At 51.8% G+C, this 27,953-nt stretch overlaps 1 protein-coding gene across 1 annotated transcript; it reads left to right on the forward strand.

Moving 5' to 3' along the window:
• The first annotated feature begins 914 nt into the window (after positions 1–914).
• On the forward strand, positions 915–27,918 carry CSNK2A2 (casein kinase 2 alpha 2). The gene is made up of 12 exons (XM_074550835.1): positions 915–1,256; positions 1,451–1,562; positions 12,305–12,406; positions 13,113–13,163; positions 19,220–19,279; positions 21,237–21,320; positions 22,177–22,287; positions 22,502–22,603; positions 22,917–23,017; positions 23,682–23,830; positions 24,016–24,109; positions 27,475–27,918. The coding sequence occupies exons 1-11, from the start codon at positions 1,153–1,155 to the stop codon at positions 24,090–24,092; spliced, it is 1,053 nt and encodes a 350-aa protein (XP_074406936.1). The 5' UTR covers positions 915–1,152; the 3' UTR covers positions 24,093–24,109; positions 27,475–27,918.
• Positions 27,919–27,953: the final 35 nt, after the last annotated feature.

Genomic DNA, 27,953 nt, shown 5'->3' on the forward strand with positions numbered 1-27,953 from the left:
CTTTTCTGAAAAGGACCTGGGGATCTTAGCAGGCAGCACACTGAACATAAGCCACAGAGAAGACTAAGGGTTGCTTTAGTCAAAACATTGCCAGGAGGTGAAGAGAGGAGATGCTTCCCCTGTGCTCAGCCATGGTGGATCACCCCTAGAGCCTTGTGTCCAGTGCTGGGCTGCTCAGTGCCAGGGAGACAGGGACATAATGGGGAGAGGCCAGTGAAGGGACACGAAGGTGAACAAGGGACTGGTGAGAGGGTGCAAAGCAGAGGGAGCCAGGCTCTGTGTTCCACTGAACTTCAGGAAACACTTTTTCATTGTGGAGACTCCATCCTTAGAGATGTCTGGACACGAGCCCGGACAGCCAGCGCTGGGTGACCCTGCTGGAGCAGGGTTTGGACCAGGTGAGCTCCGGAGGTGCCTCAGCTCAGGCAGCCCTGCCTCTGTGAGCTCCCCGGAGGAACATGGAGCCCTTTGTTCACCCCAGGTATCACCTTAGGGCTCGCAAGATGTGATGGGGTGACAGGGATAACGAGGGAGTGTGACTGGAGATGGCGATGGGGTGACAGTGTGACAGGGCTGTGACCAGGCTGAGGTGGCAGAGGTGAGGGTGGTAGACGTGACAGTGTCTGCAGCGGTGTGAGGGAGTGGCGCGGGAGCGGCGGCTGTGTGACAGGCTGCGATGGCGCGGGCAGGTGGAGGGTGGCGGGGTGACACGGCTGCAGAGGGGTATCAGGCTGTGGCGGGTCGGTGACACGGGACAGGTGACAGGCGACGCGAGGTTCGCGTGGCGGGACCGGGAGCCTGAGGGGCGGGCGCGATGGCGGGAGCCGCCGAGGGCCCGGACCTCCCCGCCGCTAGGGGGCGCTGCGCGGCGCTGGGCGGGTGCGGCGGCGGCGGCCCCGTTTCCGGGTTGGCTGCGCGGCGCTCGGGGCGGCCCCGCCTGCAGCCGCCGGCACCGGGCCCGGGCCTCGGCAGCTCCGCGGGCCCCGCGCCCGCCGCCCCCGGGCCGGCCCCGCCCCGCCCCGGCCCCGCTCCGGCCTGGCCCTGCCGCCCGCCGCCGCCGCCCTCCTGCGCGCCGCGCCCCGCCTCGCCGGCCTCCCGCGCCGGCCCCGCGCCCTCCTCCTCCTCCTGCTGCAGCCGCCGCCCGGCGCCGCCATGCCCGGCCCGGCCGCCGGCAGCCGGGCGCGGGTGTACGCGGAGGTGAACAGCCTGAGGAGCCGCGAGTACTGGGACTACGAGGCGCACGTCCCGAGCTGGGGGTAAAGCGCCGTGCGGGGACCCGCCCTCCGTGCCGCGGGAGGGCCTCAGCCCCTGGGGAGGGTTCCCGATCCCCCGTGCCGGGCTGGGCTGGGCTGTCCCGGGGGGCTGGGAGGGGACCCCGCTGCCCGGCCCGCTGCCCCGTTCGTTATCCACTCTTCCCCCACCGCCGCCTCTCTCCTCTTGGTGCCCGCAGCAACCAGGACGACTACCAGCTGGTTCGAAAGCTCGGCCGAGGGAAGTACAGCGAGGTCTTTGAGGCCATCAACATCACCAACAACGAGAGGGTCGTGGTGAAGATCCTCAAGGTGAGTATCCCGTTGATGATGTAGGGGCTTGTGGTGGCTGGGAGCGAGGGAGGGAGGAGCTGGGTTGGCAGGGCCAAAGAACTATTGGATCTCTTTCTTCACCCCAAAACTCCTGTTTTCTCGTTAAGGGCATCGGGATGGTGTGTTTGGAAATGGATTTGGTGTCTTGCGTGCTGTAGCGATGTTTTGATGTCTCCACCCCTCCTTGTCCAGCGTAGCTCAGGGCTGAGAGTTCCTCTGGTGGGGGGAGAGCTCTGAGTCCTGACATTTGAACAGCGTTGCGTGTTCTGCCTGTGTTTGGCAAATCGTGTCTGGCAATGCCCGTCTAAAACAGCCCAGGGACTGCCATTTCAACAGGAATGTGAAGCCTGGAGGGGAGAATCCTTCTGTTAATCTCTAGACAGCCGGCATGTGGCCTTTTCAGAGCCAGGCTGCGGGATGCTCAGCGGTTAAAAAAGCACCAATATTTTATATTCAGTCCTTTTGAGGACCTGATGTGAAAAATAACTTCATCACAGCCAGACTGCAAACACTATGGAAACTTGAGGAGGCTCAAGGAGACCTACCAAAGTTTGGCAGTGCTGGTGACCTGTGTGCTGGTGTGTTGACCCTGGTGGGGCTGGGCTGTGGGGACCTCTGTGCAGCACTGGGAGGTTGTAGTTTGGGGTGGCTGTGCACGGGTTGTACACTGCAGGGCATGTCTCACCGTGTTTGACACTGGAGCAACAGCTCACAGCAAGCTGTGCTAACTAGCAGCACTCTGTGTTGGTGATCTCAGGGCAGGCAGGGGAGTTAAGACAGAGATGAAAGGTTAGAGTTGCAGTGTGTTTGGTTCTGGCTTGGCTGACACTTGTGGCTGTCACTTGTTGGACCAGCGACACTTGTCACTTGTTCCCCAAGAGCACGTGGGAGCAGTGTCTGACCATGGGTGTCCTGAGAATTTGGGCACACATTCATCCACAGTGTGCAGGGGGTTCTGAGCTCAGTGTGCCCCTGCAGCCACTGAGAAGAGCAGCTTTCCAGGACATGCATCTCTGCAGGGCTGTAGGCTTAAGGCATTCCCTGGATCTGCTGGGATAGCGTGTCTGGCTGTTTCTGCTGACATTCCCACTCTCTCTGTGCCTGCTTCCTTGAGATCTGCATTGGTTTCCCAAAGTACTTGTTATGATTTGTCCAGCCAGCACTCCTGGGAAAGGTGTGATGTTCCATCTGCCTCTGGGAGGAGGCACACAAACCCCAGCTTTGGCTGTGGGCAAGGAGGTGCCCAGGTGAGCAGTTTGGGAGAGCCTCTGTGGCTGAGCCTGACGTCAGAGCAGAGTGGTGAGGTTCACATGTCCTTGCCAAGCCAGGTTCCTCTGGCATGCTCCCCCTCCTTTGGATGCTTTCTGTGGTTTGGGGTTTTGTCTTTGTTAAAGCAGATGCAGGCAGAAGTTTTTGCTGCGAGACAGTGGTCACAAGTGGCAAGTGCAGAGCTGGATTTTACAGCAAGATGCCTTGTGGCTGGCCTGGGGAAGCTGCACACTTGTGCATGCTGCTCTGGAGCCCCTGATGGCCTCTTTGGGACTGCTGTGGTTTATTGAAATCCTAGATTTTGTCCCACATAGAAAGACACCACGAGGCTGAGAGGAGGCTGCAGGGAAAGTCATCAGAATCCCTGCTCCTGCCTCTTCCCAGCCCAAAGAGCCTCCCCTGGAGCGATGCTGCCCTGCCTGTGGCAGCTGAACTCTGTCACAGCTGGGGAGCCTGTCAGCCCTGGACAGTGAGTCAGCTGGCAAGAGTCATCTCAGGGCAGCTGGGTGCTCCTCCTTGGGGCCTGAATGTGTTGCCTTAATGCCCTGCAAGCAGGAGACTGGGTTGTCCCAGATATGAAGTGGTTGGTGTTGCCCCTGGTTCCCCTGGCCCTCCCCACTTGCATTAACATGCAGACAGCATTCCTGTGAGTGAGCAAGGAAAAGCAGAAGGTCCAGATAAATAAAGATGAACTTTCTCCTCAGTGGAAAGTGGGTCAGTGAAAAGGGAGTTTCAGAGCACCACGTTGTGTACATTATGAAAACCTGTGAAGTGTGGCAATAGCATCACTCTGATCTGTGGAAAGTGCCTCTGGTTTCCTGTAACTAGGCTCAAAACTTAATTGTGAATGTAATTGCATCTATCTACAGGGGAGCCTTGGCAAAGGGGCTGGGTGTCTGTTCCTACTAACTGGGGAAAAATTTGGATTCTGTGAGATGAGAAATGCAACCAAAAGTCTTCAGGTTTTTGTGTGGTGCAGGGATGGGTCAAAGGGAAGTACCATGGTTGGGCAATGGATGCAACTCTTTAGCACAGTTGCTCCTTTCTCTTTAACATTTTTGAGAGTACAATTTATGTACACTCTAGGTGTTAGAGGGAGTTTTAGCAGGAGTCACTGTCTTGATATCTCAGCTTCATGGGAAGTCACTGGTGATTCTTCCTGGCCTTTGCTCTTTGAAGCAGTTTGTCCCTTCTGAGCTCCAGCTAGCACATAGCAAGTACTTCCCCTGCTTTGGTGCTGTACTACCTGAACATCTTGTACCATCCTCCACAGAGGTCAGGAAATTTTATCACCCTTTGATGCAGAACTGAGCCACAGAGATTTCCTGTGTGACTTTGGGCAAGTCCCTTAGCCTCAACAAAGCTGAGACTAGAGCATGGCTCCTGGTTTAGGGCTGCATGAGGGAGATAACTGCTCTTCCAGCCACCTGCCTGGTTTGTCTGTATGTGCTCCATGAAGAATTTTAACTTTGGACAAGACCAGGGAGCTGAGGGCTCTGGTTGGTACCACAGTGCTCTCAGCCTTTTGGGCTTCCACAGAGCAAGATGTTCTGTTTCCCTGGTTAGCACCCAGCATTTCCTTTCAGTTCTGCTGCCCCAAGTGCAGAACCAGGCATATCCTGCAGGGAAATGGGATGTTGTTGGTTGTGGTCATAACGTGTATCAGCAAAGGAAAAGAATTAAGATGATGCAAGTGACTTCAACATTACCATTTTCTGGATCAAGGGCCTTACAAATATGATGCTCTTAATGTCACTTTTCCTGGGAAAATTCTGCAGCTCTTTTTTAAAAAGGCAAATGAAGCAAGTAGGTTGCTTCTCACTCCACTGCAGCAGGACATCAGGATGCACTGTGTAGGATGGTGTGTGCAAAGCAGTGGGGCAGGAGCCTGGTTTGCCACACAAGACACCCCCTGCCCAAAATCCTCCAGAAGCTTTTATCCTGAGCACTGAGGCAGAGGACAACTCCCTCCCTTTTCGGTGTACTCAGGGAGCAAAGAGTGAGAAGTTCTGAAGTGTGGGGACTGCACTGTACTGACCTTCCTGCCCCTCAGGTTAGCAGGGCATGGAGTCATCCAGCAGCTCTGCTCCTCAGTCCCTCACTGGTGCTGGAGGTTCCTGTCTGCTCTTTGATCTGCCTGGCCTGGGCACAGCTGTGGCCCTGCTTCCTGCCTGCCTTGGGGCAGCCCACACCAGGAAGGGGGAGTGTGTGAAAGTGTTCTGTACGTGTTTTCATGTCGTGCTTAAATCTGATGTTAAGGTTTGACTCCCAGGATGGGGCCTGACATTCCTCAGCCTGTCCAAAGGAACTTTAAGACATCCTTGTTGCCAGTGAGTCCTGTGTTGTCTGCATGCAATGCAGGTATCTGAAGCACAGCTCTCCTCTTCCATATCTTACCACACAGAAGTTTTTGATGGAGCACTGAGGTCAGTCTGTGCTGTCTCTTTGATGAGCTTCTCATTTTGTTTTTCTGCTAATGCAGCTCCAAAATGTCTCCCTTCATGCCTTTCAAGTGAATCCTCTGTTCTGGGGTAACTGTTCTTGGAGGATGTGAACAGTGTTGCAAGTTGGCACTCTAAAAGCCCAAGGCTGACTTTCCACATTGCTTGTAACTGCTACAGGTGATACCATGTAGTGAGAATGATGCTGTCATAAGGAGTTACCTGCAGTTAGTGCTGAGTGCTGCCTGTACCACCTGTGTAGGTGTGTCCTTCACCTCCCAGTCTCCTGTACTGCCTCCATCCCTACTGCACCCCTCCATGGGTTGGAGATTACAGCATCCATGTTGGGAGGTGACTACAGCAATCAGGAGTCATCTTGCTTTTGTGATGCCCCTGTGTGTCCATGAATGCTCTGCCTGCCTGCAAAGCATTAAACCCATCATGAAGAGGCTGTTTTGTGTCCTAGTGTGGTTACTCTGCATAGGCACAACATGGCTGGAGGTAGGGGAAGAATGCAGATGCAAGGAGAGGGACCAGTGAGATGGAGGTCCTGCAGCAGTGATGAAATAGCCTTTTTCTCCTTTGGTGGCTTTTGTCCCTCTGTGCTGAGTCCATGCACTGGAAATTTCAACCATGTACATGGTTTCACAAGTGCATTCTTGCTTGTTTGGCTTTGTTTTTCCCCTGTTCCCCTATTTGGGCTGTGTGAACCCTCCAGAGCTGTTTCTTATACCAGGCACTCTTGGAAGATCCTGCCAGTGCTGAACTCAGTTATCACTCCAGCTAGAGAACCAAGTTGGGATGGTGGCTCTGCCAAGTTTTCTTCTGTCTCTACAAGCTTTAGAGCCCACCTACATCAGCTTGTTCTAGAGGGGGGCTGAAATGACCCTCATGCTGGTGTGCAGGAGGGATTGCACAGGGAAATAGGATTGGCTGCTGTTGGTCCCTCAGGCTGGAGCTTTTGACTGCATCAGTGACCTTCCACCAAAGCCGTTCAATGCCTGCTCCTGCTAACTCTGTGTCTCTTGCTCCTCCTGCATTTGCATGCACTGAATCAGCTCCCCCTGGCCCACTTCCTCCTCTGGCAGTCTTGAAATGAGCCCTTTTGCAAGAGAGATGGGCACACAGCTCTGCTCTTTCAAACACCAGTTGCCCACAGTGAGCTTGGCAGAGTTGGCTGCTGGAGCCCAGCCTTGTGAGAGCTGAGACCAACTGGGACAGCACTGGGTGCCTTCAGAGGCCTGGAGATGCAGCTGGTGACTCTCCTGGTGGTGGTGTAACACCAAGGAACTGATGAGCTGCAAAGCTGCAGCTCCCACAGGAGAAGGGTGAGATACAGCCTTGTGTCTGTTTGCAGGGGCCTGAAGGAAGATTCCCATCCTATGGAATGGTGGTGGTGGGGATCAGGGCTTGGTCCTCACGTGTCTCACTTTTAGCTGACTGCAGAATTCTTGATGTATCATGGGCAGTTCTGAAGCCCCAGGAGGGCTGGTTTGGGGTGTGCCATGTTGGAATGAAAAGGATGCTGAAGGAAAGAATGAAACTGCCTTCAGAATACATGCTGGGATATTCTACCAAACTTAAGTATATTTTATTTAACTAAAAAAAGCAATAGTACTTTTGTACTTTCAAGGTGTGATTTCCCCCCTCCTCTTTTCTAAAATTCAAGAGCAGCTCACAAAACTTTGAATTTCCACAATGGAAGTGGTAAAATGCAAACAACCAACAGAATGTTAACATAAGTGGGCTCCTCAGTTTTGTAGCTCTTTGGAATACGATTATTTGGTTTCCCAGCTGATGTCTGGCAAAATAAGCAGAGCTGCTCTGAAGCCAATTTTCCTATTGAGCAATTGGTGTCGGGCTTTATAGGCCGATTATTGTGATCCTTTTGATAATACTTGCTAGAGACAAATGAGCTTCTAGTGCCAGCTTTGAAATGTTCAAAGCCTGTGACAGGGATGCTGCTGGAGCCTTTCACTGGTCCTGGACATTGTGTGTTCACATCTCCCTGCTTGTTCACTGGAAGCATCGTTGTATTTCCAGGCTATTCAGGCTTGGTGAGCAAATAATTGATTTTTTTTTAATGGGGTGGTGAAATACATCACTTTAGTTTCTCATGGATTTGTATCTTTTGACTGCTAAACCTTCTTTCCTGCTGTGCTAACCCCAGTTTTGTTTCAGAGCACCTGCTGGGCAAAGCCCAGCACCTTCTGGGATTCTTTCAGAGCAGCACGTGTGCTCCTCAGCTGGCAGCATGTGTGCACTGCCAGGCTGCCTGCTCTGGGCTAATGGAAAATGATTTTTATGCTTTGGACTGAACTCGTATTTCACATGCCTTCCTGGTCACTGCTTTTCTTTCACAGTGAGAAAATGCGTAGAGAATTTTGGATAACAGATCTGATTTCTCTCTTTGCTTGAATTCAAGGAATGCCTTCCCAGGTTGTTGGGGAAGGCTGGAACTGGAGTATCTGACAGAACAGTGTTCTCCCTTTGCTTTAGAAACTAAGCAAAAAAGATGTTTAGCCAGGCAGCCATTTATTCACTCTAGACAGGAAGTGATGGTTGCAGTCCTTTATTTAAAGGTTTATTTTAGCAAACAATGTTAATTCTCCCAGCTGGTGTTTACTGCAGCTGGACTCCTTCCCTGCTTACAAGTTTGCATGATCCTGTGGGAAATGACCGAGGATCTGTTCTCTTGGTCACAAAAAGGTGTTTTTGGATCAGGATCTACCTGACTGCAAAGCTAATTGTGTGACATTTTTCACCTGTGCAGAAGGATAGCTTTGCATGATACTCCCCAGACTTTGGGCAAAGAGAGTTGGAATAGCTCTGGTCACTGTCACTCCCTCTTCTGCCTTTGAAGGGAATTGGAGCATCTTTATCCATTTGGGTGGTAGGATGGGAATCCTGCAGCCACCAAAGGAGAGGTGGCTGAGGACAGAGACCATCCTCCTGTGACTGGAGGGATCTTGTCCCTCTGCTCTGGGCACTCACAGTGAGCTGCATGTTTGTCTCCACAATCCACAGCCTCACTTCCAGTTTGCCTGAGGAAGGAAGCAATTTTCTGGGAAACTGGAAAACTGGCTTGTGCTAGACAGTAATGTTGTTCTAAGGGTACTGATGCAGTTGAAGTAATGAAACCCCTCCCCGTGCAGACACGGTTAAAGTGAGACATGTCTTTTAGCCTGGTTTCCTATGGAAACGAGTCTTACGCAATCCTGCTGTCTGTCAGCCTTTCTCCCCCTCCTCCCCCCAGGAGTTTTTGCACTGGTTGGCCAATTTCAACCAAATGCGACAGAAGTCTCCAAGCTGTCAAGTTTGTACAGATTTCACACAAGTAGGTGTTTGCACAGAGCAGAGGGACTGTGTTGGAGCCCCTTCCAGAGGGAAGGGTTTGACCCATGCTGGTCACTGGAGAATTCCCAGCATGGAGGAAAGCTTTGAAATACCTCTGGCGTGGGAACAGATGGAGTTGGAGGCTGTACCTGTGTGAAACATTGCCTTGCAAACACAGGCAGATCAAACTCAGGAGCAGTTAATTTTGTTGAGGTGCCTGCTCCTTTCCTCTGCTGGAAATCCCCCTCCCAGTGCAGGAGGACTGGCCTGTGTAGGAAGCACAACCTGAAATGCTGCTGTTCATAGCCTGGTTTAATAAAATAGCCTTAAATGAGTATTGTTAAAAATACTCTGGCTGCAAGGGCTGGTGTTTTAGAAGCTATCCCTGCTGGGAGAGGCAGATGGTTGGAGGCCATAATAGCTTCAGTTCACATTTAATCCATGTGTGTTTGGAGTCAACATCCTTGGAGAGACAGATCGGGTGACTCTCAGAGGCAGTTGTAGCAACCCAGACTTAATCCTGGTGTGTGGCTGATATGCTGCTGCCAGCCTGTGGTTTCAGCTCTGCTGGGCTCTGGGATATGAGGGAAGGCAGCAAAGTTTCTCTGGTTTGAACAGTTACCCCCAGTGCAGTGCTGGCCATGTGCTGGAGTGGTTTGCACCAAGGGGTTTGACTTGCTTGACTTGACTTGACTTATTGTTTCATGGGATGCAAGAGCTTGGGCTTGGAATGGGTTACTGGGCACAAAAGGGGCCCCAGTGATATGCCCTTGGATAGCACATGGTGTTTGCAGCAGTGGTGTGAGGCTGGGTGGGTGAAAGCTGTGCAGGATGGGGTGCAGGCCTGCAGTCACCACTGAAATGGGGAAACTGTTCCCCCCATTGCTGTCTCTGAGGACGCTCCTGGGCAATAGCTTTTCCTCTGAAATGACTTCAGCTATTGGCATTTCTTTTGCCTCATCCTTGTTTACTCAGTGGTGGAAAACCCCACTCTGAGTGTGTCTGAGGCTGCAGAGCTTCCCAGCCCTGCCTGGAGGCTGGTGGGGCCCTGGTCCCAGCTCACAGCTGATGTGGGGATGGTGTGGCCAGCCTGGCCTGAGCTCTGCAGTCCTGCAGCTTTGCAGGAAAAAGTGCAAACACTGAGTGGCTTTTAACTCTCCCTCTTGCTGGGACACTGTTCGCCCGAGTGTCTTCCCTTGGTGATGTCAGAGATGCTGCTGGTGGTGATCATCTGCAGGCATTTCATTTAAAAAAGACCAACTTTCTTCTCTCCTTTTTTCTACAAGTCACTGATTTTGTCTGCTCTTGTGTTTTAGTGTGTGGTGGGTAAGGGTAGATTTCTGATGGAGATAACACAGAACATCATTTTTCCATCCTGCAAAAGGTCAAAGAAACATTTGGAAATGACTGGAAGACAGCTTCTGCCCCAGTGGGAGCAGTGGTTGCTATGAAAGGAGAAAAGGGAATCTTGGAGGGATGGAGGGATATCCTCCCCTACCTAGCTGATGCAAAAGGCCCCTGAAATAACTACAGTGAAAAGGAAAAGGTGTTTCAGAGTGGGCTTTGGGTTCTCTTGGATGTGTTCAGGGGCTGTTTCAGCTCCCAATCAGGTGCAAGTGCTGCAGCAGAGAGGCTGGAAGGCATGTCTGTCATAGCCAGGCCATTCAGGGAGCACCTTCAGGATATCAGTGCCTCAATCCTCTTTGAAGTTCCTTGGAAAACAGCTTGTGTGTGCATCTGCCTCACTGGACAAGCAGAGTAACCAAATTACATCCTCTAATTCCATCTTGGCCTTCTGGTAAGATCTGTGCATGTGGGTGACACAAGGGCGGTGTCTGTCTCCGTGCTGACATCAATTAAATTAGTTCCTAATGAAGCATCCTCCTCTCAGGTTCCCTCACTCTTGCTGGTTTTCATGCCCCTGCTCTGGCTGATTCTCCCTTTCTCCAAGCTCCAGGAGCTCCAGCATTCTCTGATGCTGCCCTGGGGCTGTGGGTCCCACTCCCCAGCAGTTCCTGCCCAGCATCACTCCAGCTCTGACAGCTGCAGTGGCCTTGCTGCCATTTCCCACAGTGGCTTTGTGAGGTGCTGACGCTCCCTGTGCTGGCATTGGTGTTATTTTTGGCACTTTGCTTCAGGCTGAGATTCTCATCTTTTGGCTTTAAAGTCTAGCTCATGCCTTTTAACTTGTAAGAGGAGAAGAGCAGGATTCGAATCTGAAGGTTTCAGCCACCTGAAGAGCCTGGAAATACAGCATATTTTATCACTTACATAAATGCCATATTTTCCCACTATATAAAACCTTCTGTTCCTTCTCCTGTCTGCTCATACATTTCTGCCAGGGGTCTGAAAACAGGAATTGCCTTGGATTTGCCTGTAAGGGGAGTATGAGTTGTACCATCAGCATTCTGTGGCCGTCATAGAAGTGGGAGGCTGTGGCAGAGGTGAGGTGGTGAGCATGAGCTGCTGAGCTCCTGTGGCTCCTTGTCCTTCACACAGACATCTGCTAAGTGTGTTACTTTGGAAAGGTGCCTCATACCTTTGCCATTCCTCATCACACCCCTCCACACATACCAGATTCAGTGCCAGATGATGAATGTTTTAGAAAGCTCGAAGTCTGGGGAGGAGTGCTTTCATCAGCAGCCTCAGAGATGGGCCTTTGCTAGCACAGGGCTTTACCAGTCCCTGCAAGATGTCTCTGCAGCTCTTTTTAGTGGTACTGGTGGGGCAGGAGGGGATGTTCCAGCTGTGGAATGAAGGACTGCTGGACTTGGTGACTTGCAGCTGCTGCTGCCCACACTGGTCAATAGCCAAGGCTCATTAAAGAGTCTCACCTCTTATCTGCTCTAAGCTGCCTTTCATTTCCAGCAGGCACAGAGCTGGGGTTGTGCTGGGAGTGGATGAGTTACAGAAACGTTCATTTGCATTGAAGTGAACCACTGGATCAGCAGAGTGTAAAAGCCAGCCCAGGCACTGAGCCCCTGCCTTGGGAGCAGCTGTTCTTTGTCACTCTCCACAGGGGGATGTCCAGAGGAAAGCTTACTTTGCAAAGAGGGCTCCTGAGACTGAGCAGATGAGAGGAGGAGTCAGAACTGTTTAAAATGTCTTTAGGCTTTAAAAATAATCATGGTTATGGATGCAGTGACATGCAGTGCAGTTGGCTCTGTGCATTTGAGGTGGTTGCAAGTGAGGCACAGCAGTGTCTGAGCTTACAAGTAATCTTGGTGTTGGAGACTCTCAGGTTATTGCTTCATGGGATTCAAGTACTCATTGGGAAACAGGCTGAAAAGTGAAAGACTGGTTAGTGCTGGTAAATAAAAGCAGAGCTGGGTCCACCATGCTTGTCCTGTGACTCTGAGTGCACAGCATGAATCAGTATGCTGAGGTTACCACACAGCAGTCCAAGGCACTTCTAACCACAGTTACTGGAGTCACAGTTCTGTTTGTCTGGAGTGGTTTGATTGTCCCCCTGATGCATGGAAGGGTTTTATGGATGAGAGGGAAATCCTAGCTCATGCAAAGTGTCTGTCTCCTCTTTGGTGCTAAAAATGTTCCCATGTGAGGGTGGGAGCAGAGAGAGGAGGGGAGGTGATGTGTTCCAGTCAAAATCAGTGGCAGAAATCAGTGTTAATTTCTGGAAGGACTCTCACTTCTAATTTCTTTTGTCTATTTAAGCCAGTGAAGAAAAAGAAGATAAAACGCGAGGTTAAGATTCTGGAGAATCTCCGTGGTGGCACCAACATCATTAATCTGATTGACACTGTTAAGGATCCAGTGGTAGGTGCCTGTGCTGGGGGGGTGTGCTGGGATTGCCTTCCCACCAGCTGGAGGCACAGGCTGGCTGGTTTGGTGGGCTCCTCTTCCTTTGGACATTCCCCAGACTTCAACACCCCTTCTGTGTCCTTCATGCGTTGCCCCAGCTGATGGGGGAAGGTTTTGAAATCCGACAAATTTTCTGTAAGAAAGCAGAGCCTGTAACCTTCTTTCTGGCATCTGTAACCTAAGTACCAGCCAGGGCAACTGGATATTGAGCCCTTTAATCCTTCTGGTTGCTGTCCTACCCAGTGACCAGTGCTCATGCCATGGTCTGCAGTGCCACAGTTCCCCCATTCCTGGGGAGCTCTCTGTGCCTGGCAGCTGGCTCAGGGCTGTCACTCCCAGCCTGCTGGCAGCCCTGGAGAGGAAATCCTGCTGCAGTGTCACAGTGCTGGCTGACCTCTCTCCTGGGAGGCCTCAGCTCTTGGTGACAGGTTTTGCCTGGCCCAGTGCTCTCTCTGCTCCATGGTGAGGGGGAGCAGTGCTGGCCAAAATGCTGAATTGGTGCTCAGAGTTGGGGTGTGAGCAGGGCGGCACTTGCCATGTCCTGCTCCCACCTTGCTCTCCCTAGTGAGGGCTGGGCAGGAAGCAAAGGCTTTCTCAGCTCTCTTGGAGCCAAAGAAAGGTCAAGTGTGTATTTTAAACCATGACTTTTTCTCTCTTGCAGTCAAAGACCCCTGCTCTGGTGTTTGAGTACATCAATAACACAGATTTTAAGGTGAGTTTGCCTGAGGGTAGAGGAGGGAGGCTTTCCATTTCTGTAAAATGCTGTGATTTTCATATAATCCTCAAGAGCTGTGGGGAAAATTTAGAGTTTTCACAATTGTCAGCTTCACTTTTCTTTCTCCATATAAATCAGAAACCTGTTAATGGGCTCTAGATGAAAAGGCATAAAATGTTTGTGTGCTGAATGTCCCAACTCTGAGGAGTAAGGTCAACAGGTTAGATATTCTTGCTCCCTTCTCAATTTAGTAATCACTGCTGTGCTATATATTCAGCCCAAGTTAATCCCTGAGCTGTAGTGCTCTGTTTACAGCAGTGCAGTTGATGGAGCTGGTCACATTTATTTATTCTGATTTATTTATTCTGATTTATTCTGGAATCCTTCAGACCTGGGAACTGTGGGGTGGCAGAGGCTGGAGAGCTCATCTCCCACTGCCTGGTTGTGAGGGATTGAACATTGTTGAATACATCTTAAGAGCTTTTTTTCCTTGTCTGAGGCTGTAGCATATTCCCTGAGGCTCTTCTGATGTCTGGGGACTCCCAGGGATATTACTGTTCCCAAAATGAGGGTCCTTCTGTCAGACTGCAGCTACAACTGCCTTTGCTTCCAAAATGCTTCCAGACAAAAGGGATCTGTAATTAGCAGCCACACCTATCTTAATGGTATCTTTGCTTCCCCCATGTGAGCCTTTACCCTAAATCACTAAGTCAGTGGTGGAGAATTAATTGAGCAGTTGCCATTAGGAAGCCAGCAGTCATCCCTCCTGCTCCATTCAGGGATCTCTTTCATTCTATGTTATGGGATGGTGTTTTTCCTTTCTTTCTGTCCCAGATCATTATGTAGGTACAGGTTTTGCAGGAAGCAGATGTACCAAACACCCAGAGAAGGATCTTGGGCTGGTGTTGGTTATAAAGGAGGCAGCTCCCAGAGCAGCTCCTGCAGCCCTGCATGCTGAGGGGCAGCTCACATAGTTTGTGTCCCTGTGGGGTGGGCTGGTGAGTGGGTGCTGCCAGGTGGGATGTGTGTATGTGGGCAGAGCTGCAGCCATGCTGCAGTGAGTTCTGAGTGCTGTTTAATCTCATGTAGAGATAACTGCAGGAGCCACAATAACAGCAACTTGCAGCAGCATCTGCCCTGACAGCTCTGGATGGGGAGTGTTGTCTCCATCAAGTAAACAGCCATGAGAGGAGTGCTCTGTGGTGACCTTTCAGGGCTAATTAAAGCAGGTTTGGTTTGCCTGGGCTTTGTTGACATCAGCTGGGCTGTGCCAGTGCCTCTGTGTTGGGAATGTGCCCCTGTGCTTCTGTGACCCACAGCCTCCTTGGAATGCTGCTCCTAGAAGTTTTTAACTTTCTCTTTAGAGACCTTTTAATTATTTCATTAATTTTTATTTTTAATACATGTCTTGAGATAAGCTACATTGTTCAGGCACTGGTACACCTTGCTGAGGATTGCCTTGTGTTTCCAAGTCAAAATGGGATTACACCACTCTGACATGTCCTTAGAGGAAAAATTTATCCTCAAGGATATCCCTCAGAAACTGAAGTGTGTCCATGAAGTTTTCAGCAGTACCTTGGGGCTGGTGGCCAGCAGAGACTCCTAAGTCCTGGGCTTGGAGTCCATGGTGCTTTGGCCATCCTGGGCACGTGGAGAGCCAGGCTGGGCACTGCTGCAGCACTGAGGACATTGGACTGGCACTGCACAAGTGACAGTGCTCAGCTCTGCTTGTTGCATTAGAAACAACCACATGAGCTTGCAGCAGACTTTTGTAGGCTCCTGGGAGAAAGCCTTGCTCCTTGGGGAAGCCCAAATTCACAACTGTACAAGTCCAGGACAGAAAGTATTGATGCTTTTGATGCTGATTGGTACAAGGCAGGAATAACTTGTCTTGGGAATGCAAGTGTGTCCCCAGGGCATGCAGTGTGGCTTCTTGTGTTCAGAGCTTATTTGTAACCTGAATTTCCCTAGCTGTGTGTGGGTTGTTTGATGCTCCACTCCCATGAGCTGTCTGCCTGTTTGAGTAGGTTCTTGGGGCTGCAGCTAATTGCAGATTATAGGGCTGCTTCTACTGAGGGTGCCTGTGGGTGTCTTCTTCTACATAGAAACTCCCAAGATGTCTCTTCCCTTGCTCTGAAGTGCCAAGCAGAGAGTACAGAGTATGTGAGACCACTTGTGTTGGTCTCAGCTTGCTCTGTACCTGCACATGTGAAGCAGCTGGAGAGCGCCCAGTCATTGTCCCCCTGTTCCATAGTCCTTACCTCCCTAGGCAGCCAAGTTCTGCTGGAGTTAAGTGCCACAGGAGCTAATCCAGGTGACAAGGACCTCTTCTCTGTTTGGCTGTGGCTGATGAGCCCATCTCTGTGTTGGCATCTGGATTCAGCAGCACTGATGAGAGCCAGCATGTCACTGGCAGATCCCCTGCAGGGTGTGTGAGGGGTTCCCAGGGCAGCCTGTGACCCCCAGCTGCTGGCAGCCCTGGAGGGGAAATGCTGCTGCAGTGTTGGCAGTCCTGGCTGACCTTCTCCTGTGAGGAGGGCTGGGAGGCCTCAGCTCCTGGAGACACGTTTTGCAGGCACAAGGTGGTTGCTGACCACTCCACAGGCTTTCATTTTTCTCTGTCCTGTTGGCAGTATTTGCTCACAAACTTGGATGTCTGCTCAATTGTCTCCTTTCTGGAAGTTCCTTTTCCTCCAGCATTGTTATTTTTTGCTTTGATGCTAATACTTTGACCCCTTTGCCTGTTCAAATGGCAGAACACTGTTCATGTCAGTGCACCATGGAAGTGGCTGCTGGGTTTCCTCAGCTCTCTCTGTGCCTGGGCAGAAGCTGCAGTTCTGTGGGATCCAAGCTGGGGTTGGATCCCAGATCAGAAGCACAAGCTTTTATTTCACTATTCTTAAATGATGATATAAACAGGAGACTTAGGTGATACCTCCCCAGAGCTGATTACATTTTCTTAAATTACCTGTCTGCTCCCTTCTGGAAGTGGCAGCACTTGCCAGGAGGATGAGCTGGAGCCAGGCTGGATCTGTATTCTGTATTCTGCTGTGTGAGCACAGCAGCTTGTGTACAGGGTTAGTGTTTCTCCTCAGACCTGCTGCATTACTTGTCATCTGAGAGCATTCAAGCTCCCCACAGCAATTTGCCTTAAATGAAAGCTGCACTGCAGAGCCACATGCAACTGAGGAGCCATCAGTGAAATTAAATGTCTTTTGCTAATTGGTTTCAAACTAGAAATGAGACGCCTGCATTTCAGCCACTGGCAGCTGTCATGTGTTCTGTAGCTGGTTCTGTGCCTTTCATTGCCCCAAAGAGGCACAGGGGAACAGACAGGTCTCAAGGAGCAGTTCTTGCTTGGGTTTGCTCTAGCAGGTTTGGAGCTGAAGATGAGATGGGTAAGAGAGATGAGCAATGGAGGGTTGCTCCAGGATGTTCAGCCTGCTGGAGCTGTGGGTACAGTGGGCTGTTGAGTCAAGTCTTCCCCTTCACCTGCATTTTGGTGATTTTTCAGGCCCAGTTGCTGTGAGGGAAATGTGTGCATGGGTTTTATCCTTGTATATCTGGAGTTTGTTCTAGAAAAAAAATGGTTGTTGCCCTGCATAAGCAATGCAGAAGTAGAAAAGATTCTCCTCCCTTGTGTGCCTGCCAAGGCTGGATGCTTTGGGAACTGTTTTCCTTTTTTTTTCCTTTTGTTGCTGCTGCTGCCCTGCACCCCAAAGCAGTGTGTCTCCTCACAGCCACCCTGTTGCTCTGCAGATGCTGCTTCCTGCACGTAGCCAGCTGTGTTGCTCACTCAAGGGAGAGGAATAAGCATTTAACTCCTGTCAGCCCCATGCTGGGGGAAGTGTGTCTCTGCCTCCTCAGGCACAAACAGGATTGGTTTATGATTTTTCTGTGATGTGTGCCAGAACACCACCAAAAGCTGGAGAGGGGTAGTGGCTGCCTGTGGGTGGGTTTGGCCTTTCCTGGTGCTGTGTATGGAGAAAGGAGACCAGGCCAGGTCTCTGGGGCCTTGTGGGATCCTGAGTGCTGGGCAGATGTTTGAGATGGGTTTGTCTGCAAAGGAGATGTCTGTCCTGCCCTGCTAGGTCGGGCAGAGGGGATTTGGAGCCCTCTGTCAAAGCCTGCTTGAGGCAGCTGCCTGTGCAGGAGCCACTTGCAGTGGAAGCCTTGGCTCTGTCCTTCAGAGCTGTCTGCATTCATGGGCTGCCTGCAGGGCTGAGCAGGCTCCTGCAGGGGCTGTTCCTGTGCTGAGCAGAGCTGGGCACTGCTGGCCTTGGCACTGTCAGAGGTCACAGGGGCTGGGTTCACAGGCAGCTCTCCCAGGGAAATCTGTTGAATGCTGTTTGCCCAACAGTGTTTGGGCTTATCATGGCCCAGTGCCAAAGGCCATGAGCCAGAGAAGCAGCAGCACTGCAGGTCTGAGAAGACATTGGTGACCTCCCTTCCATCCCCTCCCTTCCCACTTACAGCAGCAAGAGGCAGAGAGCCAGGGAATAGGGAAAATGAGGCCTAGAGTGGTAATGCCATTGCCTTCCTGCCCTCCTCCTTCCCCAGGTGCATTGGTGTTGCCAGGTGAAGTCAAACAGGGCAGTGAATGCCAGAAGGGGATGTTTTACACATTTCTCACAGTGTTTGTAACCTAGGAAGCCATTTAAACAGACCTGGAAGGACTCAGCTGTCCTCTGCTGGCCCTGTGTCCTGCATCAGTTGTGCACAAGTCAGGAAATCCATCCCTGCTATGGCTCTGTAGCTTGTGACTATGTCTTTTTTGCTCCTGCTCACTTGTCTGCTTCACTGGGTTGCTCCAAAGCATTAGGATCATCCCAGCTCACGAGAATACAATGCAGTTGTGTCCTGGAGGCTGTTAAAGCTCTGTGTGTGTAAGTGACACTTGTATATTGTCAGTTGATTTCTGATTTTGGGGCTGGATGGGGGCTCTTTGCAGATGGCCCTCAGTAAGGCAGGAACCTGAGGATCTCAGCATGGGCCTGGAGGGGATCCAGGGCCAGAGCTGCTTCTTTGGAATGTGAATTTCAATCCCTTGCTCTGGGATTTTTCCTGAAGCTGCCAAGTGGTGCCTGTGATGGACAGCGGGCTCCAGTGCTGATGCAATTGGTGATTTGTCTGAGCTGTGAGATGATCCTTGTTTGTAAGAAAGGCCAGAGAGGTCTGGTCCCACTGCTGCCCTGTGAATGTCCTTCCTTGCCCTGCCCTGGCATCTTGCCTTGCTTTCCCTGGGAGAGAGGACAGCTCAACAAGGTTGGACTGACTCCACAGCCAGTGACAGATACAGAGCAGAAGGCAAATTTTGGGCCAGCTGTGTCCTGGTGTGGGAGCAGCAGGAAGATGAGTTTTCCTGGGATGGTGCTGGTGGCACAGGGCAGACTAAAATGCCCCTGGAGCTCTATCACCTCCACATGAGCTGCTGCAGGACACAGGAGAGGAGAGTGGTGGCAGTGAGCACTTCCCAGCAACTCGAGTTGTGCTCCCCTTGGTCCCACAAGCATTCCTGTGCTCTTCAGTTGCATCAGCCTTTACCCTGGGATAGAGGAGAGGATAGAGCCCTGTGGCTCTAAGGCTGGCTCTCTTTGTGCCTCCCAACCCCATGCTCCTTTAAATTGATGTTTTCCTCTCCCTGTCACACCTGAACACCTTCCATGTGTTCCCAGCCCACCTTCTTTGAATGCTGTTGTCAGTGCTGGCATGCAAAGTCATCAGAGTGACTTGACAACAGAAAGAAAGTCACAATTGTCTGTGCCTCCTCCAGAGCTCTGTTCCCCTTGGACAGACAGTCAGACATCTCCTGCTGGAAAGTTGTGACAAGTCTGAATGATGCCAGTAGCATTTCACAGGAGCTCTTGCATCCTTTCTGGATTTCCTGGCAGGTCTGAGATCAGGAGAGCCCTCAGGAATGGTGGCATTCATAGGGAATCTGGAATGGGTCAATGACTGGAAGCAGGTGGGGTGCAGGAAATTAAACTAATCTAAATCTGGAGTATTTATTTTTTCTCTCTTTTTTTTTTCCTCCCTCCCCAAATCTGTTTCAGCAACTGTACCAGATCCTGACAGACTTTGATATTCGGTTTTATATGTATGAGCTGCTTAAGGTGAGTGGCATTGCACATGACAGTCTGGATGGGAAACCAGGAACGAGGGTGGCAGTAGTGGGGCTCATGGGGCACTGTTGCTAAGTTGCTTCTCTTGTGTTCAGGGCAGAATCCAAGTCTCGTAACCTGGGAAGGTTTGGGAAGAGATCAGGTTACCTGGTTGTTTCTGTGAGATATTGCAGCCAAACTGGGGGGCTTTGGTCACCTCCAAAGAGTCTGTGATGCTCTGAGGTCTAAAGTGTTTGTGGTTATGTCACCAGGCAGAGCTGTGCTTGGTCTCCTATGACTCTTGCACTGTCATTGGGCTGCTGTGAGGAAAATCAACTCCCAGGAAAACAGCCAGAGCCAGGACAAGGCCCTTGAGGCAGGGCTGGGGAGCTGTGATGCTAGGGAGAGAGGGATTGGCAGCTCCAGGCTTCCCTCTGCTGCAGTATTCAAATGCAGCCCCTGAAGGTGAATTCTGCCCAGCAGTTATGCCAGCTGTCAGATGTAACATCAGGATTTTCCTTTGACACCTCCCAGCCAAAGCTTTCCTTGCCCCTCTGATGAAAGGTGAGGAGTGCCCTGAATACCTCCCCTTAAGGAGCCTAGCTTGCACTTCCCCATGGAAATGCCCTCCAGGAGCCATGGCAGGTCTGTGGGGTGTGCTGCTCTGGCTCTTGGGGGTCTCCAGCTGCAGGGCAGGGGAGGCACAGGGAGAGCTGACAGCTTTGACCCATCCCAGGGCTGACCTGCTGGAGCAGCTTGGCTGGCTCAGGGCCTTGGCTCTTCTGGGCTGGCTCTTTGCAGCTCCCATTTTTCTGGAAATGAGTGGGACAGGCTAGGGAAGCCCTTTGTGCTCCAGGACATGATGACTGAAGGAGACTTCCTAAAACAGATCCAATGGGCTCAAGGGAGGCTTTCTTCTCTTCAGCCCCATGCTTGCCCACCTGTCTGCAAGGGAAGGACCTTCCTGCTGGGTGTGGGAGTGAGCCTGAGGCAGCCTGGGATTGGGATGGGAGGGGTGATGAAGGTGAGATGATACTTGAGACACAAGACACTAGAAGACACACACAAGACACTAGAGGAGCTTCATCCCTGGAGGCAGTTTGTGTAACCTGTTAGAGATCTCCTGGACTGGAGATCCAGGAGCACAGTTGTGTGAGTCCTGTGAGGCCACATGTCACTGCAGGGCTGTTCTCTGCTGGGATGAAGCTGTTGCCTCCTTCCTTCCCTCTGTGGCACAGGCCCAAGGACAGCATTGCTTCCCTGGCACTGGTGTCTTGGGTATTGAATGACTACAAGCTGTACCCTCTTTCTGTGCTGCTGGAGATGCCACAGCATCTGATAGATGTTGATGGATGGATCTCCCTCCCCTTGGAGATGAGAAAACAACATTCTCACCCCCTTGCTCAAGGGAACAGCTGCGCTGGGGGGGCAAGTGGTGCAAGGTCATGGAGCTGGGGAGCTTATATGTGCTCCTGCCTACAAGCTTGAAGCAGCTTTGCTCTCCCTCATGTGCTTTCACCTGCCTATTTTAAGTGCAGTTTGGCTTAAATCAGCAGGGCAGAGGTGACTTTCTAACTTGGGTGTGTTTTGGGACACAAGTGGAAAGCCTCAGTGGAAGGCCATAAAACTGCATGCATGTAGGAATCATTCCCTTGCTAGGGAGAGAGCCTGACCTAGGAAGCACAGGGCTCCCCAGGTGGGACATCTCTCTGCATTGTGGTGTTCAACAACTGTGCAGGGAATGCAGGGAACACCTGTGACTGCAGTAGGGCACAAGGTCCATTCAGTCTTGTTGCCAGCTTGTCACTTTATCAAGTGCAACATAAGAGCTGAAACTGCTCATTTCATGTGCCAGGGTTATGGCACTTCCTGTGAACTCTTGCTTCTGGCTGAGAATTCTCTGTTTCATTGGTAGTGCTGTGCCCATGGTTACAGCCATGTCTAATGTGTGTGTGTGTGTGTCTGCCAGGCCCTGGATTACTGTCACAGCATGGGAATCATGCACAGGGATGTCAAACCCCACAACGTCATGATAGACCACCAACAGAAAAAGGTACTGTGACACCAGGGCTTACAAGCAGGGGTTTTCCAGGGAAACTGGAAACTCTGCTGCCTCTGTACCCATAGCCCTGGCAGATCCCCCTCTAAGCTGCACAAGCCTCTGTAACCTTTCTCTTCTGGCTCCCCTCCACCTGTGCCAGCATCAGGAGATGGTCAAAGTCCCACAGGGAAGCACCTCAGTGGAGTCCATGGCTCCCTCACTGCTGGGGTGTGCTGGTTAGACCACAGGGAATGGGCAGCACGGGGGCCTATCCCATCATGGTACTTCTGTCCCACTGAGTGCTGTGTGTGCCTGCCCCAGGGACCTGGAATTTGTGTCAAGGAACCAGCTGGTGGTCCACAGGTCCCTCTCTGTCAATCAGCAGTGCCTGCACAGGCAAGGCAAGGTGTATAAGGAAGGGAATCTCTTACTGGAGTCCATCCCTAGTAAGCAGGCTGTCCATCCCTGCAGCTGTAGGGATGTGCTGAGCCCCTCCTGCCCCATCTTCTGCTCTCAGTCCCCAGGTGAAATCAACACTGCCTTCAGCCCAGCCCTTCTAAACAGTGGGATGAGACTTTTGCCTGTTCCTTAGTACTCAAGGACCTGGTGGTGCTGGCAAGTAGCCAGCTGCCCAGCAGTAAAAGTGTGCTTGGACTCAGAAGGCATTGGAGCTGTCTAAGCTGGGCTTTGCCCTACCAGCTGATGTTAGAGGAAAGGGAGAAACCTGATCAGAGAACTGCTGAGAGCATCTGCTGTCCACAGAGGGCCTCCCTCCACCCTGGGCTCCACCCTTGCAGCAGGGGATTGAGGTTTGGCCAGTGGCTCCTCGTGCCTGGCTGGTGACTCTGTGTCTCTCTCGCCCTCCCAGCTGCGGCTCATAGACTGGGGTCTGGCCGAGTTCTACCACCCAGCTCAGGAATACAACGTCCGTGTGGCCTCTAGGTACTTCAAAGGACCAGAGCTCCTTGTGGACTACCAAGTAAGAGTCTGTCTCCTCCTTGCTGTCTGTCCAGTGATAACACTTGTGGCTGCACTTCAGCCACCTTTGGGTTGTCTGGTTTTGCCTGTCAGGGCATTGCCTGGGTTGGAGAGAGGCTGGCTGTGAAGTGCAAAGGCTGAGGCTGCCTGTGCTTGTGGGGAACCAGGCTGTGGTGAGTGTGCCTTTTCTGACAGCTTCTCCTTTTCTCCCTCAGATGTATGACTACAGCTTAGACATGTGGAGTTTAGGCTGTATGCTGGCAAGCATGATCTTCCGAAAGGAGCCCTTCTTCCACGGCCAGGACAATTATGACCAAGTAAAGACATTGTTACCTGGCTTACTTTGTGAAAAGTTTGTCCCCAGTTCATCTCTGTGTGTACAGTGGGGAGGCTCTGGGGATGGGGCTGCCAGGCTGGGAGGATGCTGCTATGTTTGGTTGAGCTATCTCTGATTTTGCTGCCTTGTGTAGGAAACTTGTTTTCTGCACATCTTGCAAAAGCAAGTTTCAAGGAAGAAACTCCTTCTGTCTGGATGTTTCCAGAAGGAGGGCTCTTAGATTTGGGCAGCTCTGCCTCTGCAGAAGAGTGCTGGGCTGCCCTTCTGCTCTCTGAACGTGCCTTTTGTTCCAGCTGGTTCGCATCGCAAAGGTCCTGGGCACAGATGAGCTGTATGGGTATCTCAAGAAGTACCACATAGAACTGGACCCACACTTCAATGACATCCTGGGCCAGTAAGTGCAGAAGTGAAATGCTGCCTTTTTTTCCTTGTAAGCACAGAGAGGGAGATCAACTGATGTCTGTACCCTTGAGGCACTCTCAGCAAAGGCCTGCTCGATCTTCTGGATAACGGTGCTGCTTGCAGGCTTCACATCCAGCTGCTCATGCCATCTCAGGAAGTCACTGAATGCAGGCTCTTTCCTTTTGTGTCTCCCATGATTAATGTGCCATCCCCTATTTCTTCTCTCTCCTGCATGTTCACATCCTTTATGTGGAGATACAGAAACTGCAGTTAAGTATGGGCTGAGCAGCTCAGAGTCTTCCAGTTGAGATTTCTGAAGTGGAATGGATGGAATAGTGAGGACAGCTTCTTTGAGGCTGGCTGGCAAGCCAGACCAGTTCTAGTCCCAAGAGCGTCACCCTGCCTGCCACATGGTGTTGTCTAGTCCCTGTAGACAGAAGGGAATGTGCAATGTTGTGCCTTTCCTGGCACAGGAGATCATACAACTGTGTACATAAAGAGGATTTTCCACCTTTGGCAGGTGTTTGCTGGGCAGGAAAGAGCTGTGGGCTGTTTATCACAGCCACCTCCAGTCAGAAGTGGCTGGTGGCAGGTGATGCCCCTGGGACATGGGGTAGTGCTGTGCAGTGACAGCTGGTCCCTTTGTCCCTTTGCAGGCATTCCCGGAAGCGCTGGGAGAACTTCATCCACAGCGAGAACAGGCACCTGGTCAGTCCTGAAGTCCTTGACCTCCTGGACAAGCTGCTGCGATATGACCATCAACAGAGGCTGACTGCCAAGGAGGCCATGGATCACCCCTATTTCTGTGAGTCTGCAGTAGCTGGGGCCAGCAGGGGCACAGTTGTGGGGGCACATTTTGGCTCCCCACTCTGCAGAAGCCTTAGCAGCTCTGTGGGGTTTCAGGGCAGTTTCTCTGGAAGGATTTGCCTGGGTGGAGCTTCCTCTTTATTAAATGCTGTTTCCTTTTCCTGCCTGGTCTGTCTCCTGCAGATCCAGTGGTGAAGGAGCAGTCCCAGCCCAGCTCAGAAAATGCTGTGCTCTCCAGTGGCATGACAACAGCACGATGAGGACTGGAAAACGACGGGTAATTCAAGATGTTTACAAATAAAAGCAAAACCTTCGGTCACACAGTGAAGGGAAAAGAACCAAGGACCCCCCCCTCCTTTCCCTCCCCTTTATACTTGGCAGAAATCTAACCTTGGGGGGGGTCTTAAACCTCAGTTCCTCTCTGGTGGTTGTGGTTAATGTAACTCTAACCCTGTGGTACCAAAGCCCTGGGCAAATGGTCTTGCAAGAGCTAAATATGTAGTGATATCCCCAGGGCTCCACACAACTGATTCTGGTTCACATCTCTATGGATCCTTCTCTTCCTTCTCAGTCCAGCCTTCCCCACCATGCTGGTGGGGACAAATTGGTCGTTCCACCATCAGCCGTTAGCATGCCTCTTTCTAAACTTGCCTTTCTGACTTGTAGACTCTGAATGAACCAAATTCAGGCTGGGGGTCAGCAGGTGCAACTCTGTTTTGAGGTCCAAGTCTTTACTGCTCACTCTGGGCTTGAATTTGGCCCTTGAATTCCAGTTTCAATTGTGAATGCCAGGGTGGTTGGGGGGGAGGGGGGGGGAGTTTGACAAAAAACAACCCACAAACCCAGCAGCATCTCGGGATTGGTTTGGAGCATTAAAACGAAGGCACTGATCCGAGTTGCTGGGGAGAGGAGATCCCCCCTCCAGTGTGTTTGACAAAGGCTCGCTCTGAGAAGAAACTCAATAGACCTGCTTTGGAAACTTGTGAATGTGAGGGCTGCTCTTGTGGCAGGAGAGGGGAGGGACTATCCAGACTTTCCCACCGAGCTCAGGAAAGTCAGTGTTGCAAGATTTCTTGTGATAGGTGTGCAACCACGTACCTCATGACGTGGCTCCCATGAGAATTCGTGCCAGACGCAGACTTGTGCCAGAGCACAGCTCTGGAGCGGTTCAATCCAGCACCGCAGCATGGAGGAGTGGAGAGGAGGCCAGGGAGGAGAGCACGGGGAGGGGGGAGGATCCACAAACAGCGGCGTCAGGGCGGGGGCTGTGCAGCTCCTGCTCCAGGCCTTGGGATCCCACGCAGTGTTTGAACAAAGTCAGCCATTTGTTGAATTCCGGGGTGCCGATCCTGTTGGGGGGTGGGGGGTTCGTCTTATGGGTTCTTTCATCAGATCCCTCGATGGCTTTATAGCCCCACAATTCACAGTTGCCTCCTCTACTTGTTCTGTGTGTAACTTCATCAAGTGGTTCTGGTGACACTCAAACCTAGACGCTGGAGATAGTGTTTTCCCACCAGCACCTAAACACAGAATTTCCTTCTGCGGCATTGTTGAAATAGTTAATTTTTTATAAGGTTGCAATGTTTCTATTTGAAACATCTGTTTACATTCCATATTCCAATAAAGTTCTATTGGCATCGACAGCAGGTCAATCCATTTGTATAATTCACTGAAACCAATAAATATCTATACGTCTGAACGTCTGCCGTCTCAAATCTATGGGATAGCCAGAAGGCCTGAGAGCTGGCGGCCTTGTCTCCTCCAGGAGGGCAGGTGGGCTCTTCCAGCCCCTCTTGTCTGTGTTTTTTTGGGATCTCTCACTCAGTCTTTGGTTGCAGTTCTTCCTGCTGTCAGCCCTGAGAGTTTGGGGCAGATTGTGAGGGTTTGGGCACAGCGTGGGGCTCAGCTCTTGTGCTGCACTGAGGGACAGACCTGACTGCTGTTACCTGGTGGGTCAGACCAGGTCACCAGTGCACAGCTGGAACTTGGGGTTCTCCACCTGTGCACCCCTCTGCTCATCTGCTTTCAGCCTGCATGGATGGCTTGGTCTAAAGATGTGCTGAGTAGGGAGAAGCTGTCTCCTTGCACCTGGGGACTGTCCTGGGTGTGTGGCTGGGGAGCAGCTGCCATCCTGCAGGGCCTTGCTAGCATTTGCTCTCCTGCAGAGGCTGCTGAAGGCAGTGAGTGTTGGTGAGTGTTCCCAGCCCTCTCTTTCCATCTGCCCACCCTCCTGGCTGCCTGTCCTGAGGGACAGGGAGGTCTCTTGTGCTCTTACGCTGTGCCAGTAGCAGCAGGGTTGGTTTGGGGTTTTAATATCAAGTTTTGAACTGATTGTAAATATCTATTGAATTGCTCCATTGAGAAGTGGATGTTTCTCATGGCCTGTCCAAGTTGCTATGGGAGAAGCTTGTCTGTTTTCCAGCTCTTGTGTGTTGGCATTCCCAGCTTCTGGAGGGGCAAAGCAGAAGAGGTGGGGAGAAGAAAAATGGGTTGAGTGGGGGAACTTTAGTAGGTGAACACTGTTGACCACTGTGTATGAGTGTGCTGCATATAAATGCTTGACAATGTCTGAACCTGGTGGTGAGATGTCAGGGTGCTGCTTGGGAAAGTGTCTGTTCTCTAAACCTGCGTCAGGAATTCTTTCCTGGTACCCTCAAGCAGAGGAAGAGAGTTGCTCTTCCGGAGGCTGAAATGGCTTTCCCTGGCTGCATTAAGCAGAGAGGCTGGAACAACCTGCCCCTTATCTCCCCACATCCCTACCCCAGCTCTAGGGTAGGATGAGCAGTGACAGATTCATCCCAGAGGGAAACAGCAGCTGAGCAAGAGTAGTCTGGGAATGAGGAGGGTGTGGAGTCTCCTGATCCCAGGGCAGTGGGGATGTTTAACTGCAGCTTGCACCAGTCCATCTGTGCAGCCAGTGGCTCTTCCAGCACTCAGAGCAGGAAATCCTCTCCTCTGGACCTTAGCAAAGCATTCTCCTGGCTGCAAGGACAGCCAGGAGCTGGGGAACAGTGCTTTGTACCCACGAAGTTAAGAGGACTGGGGAATCTGCATCTTCATCTGCTTTCTCCTGGAGAAAGTTAGGAGAGTCCGAGTGCATGTTCCTGGCCTTTCAGCTGGCCTGGCTCCAGCTTTCTAGCAGAGGTAGAGCACTGGTTTGGCTGAGTGCCCTGTAAGAGGAAAGGCTCAAAACTGAGCCCCACAGCCACTGAGGGATGCAATAGGAAAGGGATGCAGCAAGCAGCTTTGCCAGCTTGTCTGTTGCAAGTGTGCTGGGCATGATGGGCACTTTTAGTGGAATTATGGGAGGTGTTTGTGGTAGTGGAGGGAAACTCCAAACAGCAGGTCATGGAAAAAAAAGTCCAAACTTGTCTCTGGCTGTCTGTGACAGTTCTGCTTTGCTGGACTGCATCTCTCTCCTGCCTTGCTCAGCTCTGCCTTCCTTTCTCTCCTCTTCCAAAGCAGGCTGAGGTTCCCTGCAGAGGTTCCCTGCTGTCCCCAGGTCCAGAGGGCCATGCAGGGTGCGCCTGGGCCTGGCTGGGGTGGGGTGGCAGACCGGGGGCAGCGTGCCCAGCCCAGGAGCTCCGTGTGGAGCTGGCAGTGCCCCGCGACGCTCACTTCCCTCCTCCCGTCTCTCCTCAGGTCCGATGCTGTTGCTCCCAATTTTCCATAAGCAGAATGAGAACCAAATCAAACGTCCCATCGGCGCGGTAGAGCGACGGCGGGCGGACTGCGCGGCGCGGGCAGGGCTCAGAGCGGGGCGCACGCCTGGCTGGACGGCACTCGCCTCGCCATGACCGCAGCCCTTCCCTCCGAGTGTTAAAGGTTCTTCTGCCTCTGTTTCCTTGTTGAGCTCTTCCTGACCCAGAAAGCGTGGAAATGTGAAGGGTGTGCAAAGCAGTTGTTGGTTAGTCGTTCCTTCCTCTGTTCCGGCTGTTCCCCCCCGACCTCTGATGAACCATGGTTGGACAGCTCGTGCCTGTCTCTTCCAGGACATGGGGGTTGCAGGGGATGTAGTATCGTGATGGACAGTTCTATACTATAATTAAAAGAATTCTATATTGTTGAATAAAAGTTTTAAAAGAAGCATGCAAGGAGGAGTATTCAGTGGGGATGAAGCT

Source organism: Zonotrichia albicollis, chromosome 13, assembly GCF_047830755.1.
Source record: "Zonotrichia albicollis isolate bZonAlb1 chromosome 13, bZonAlb1.hap1, whole genome shotgun sequence".
Taxonomy (NCBI): domain Eukaryota; kingdom Metazoa; phylum Chordata; class Aves; order Passeriformes; family Passerellidae; genus Zonotrichia; species Zonotrichia albicollis.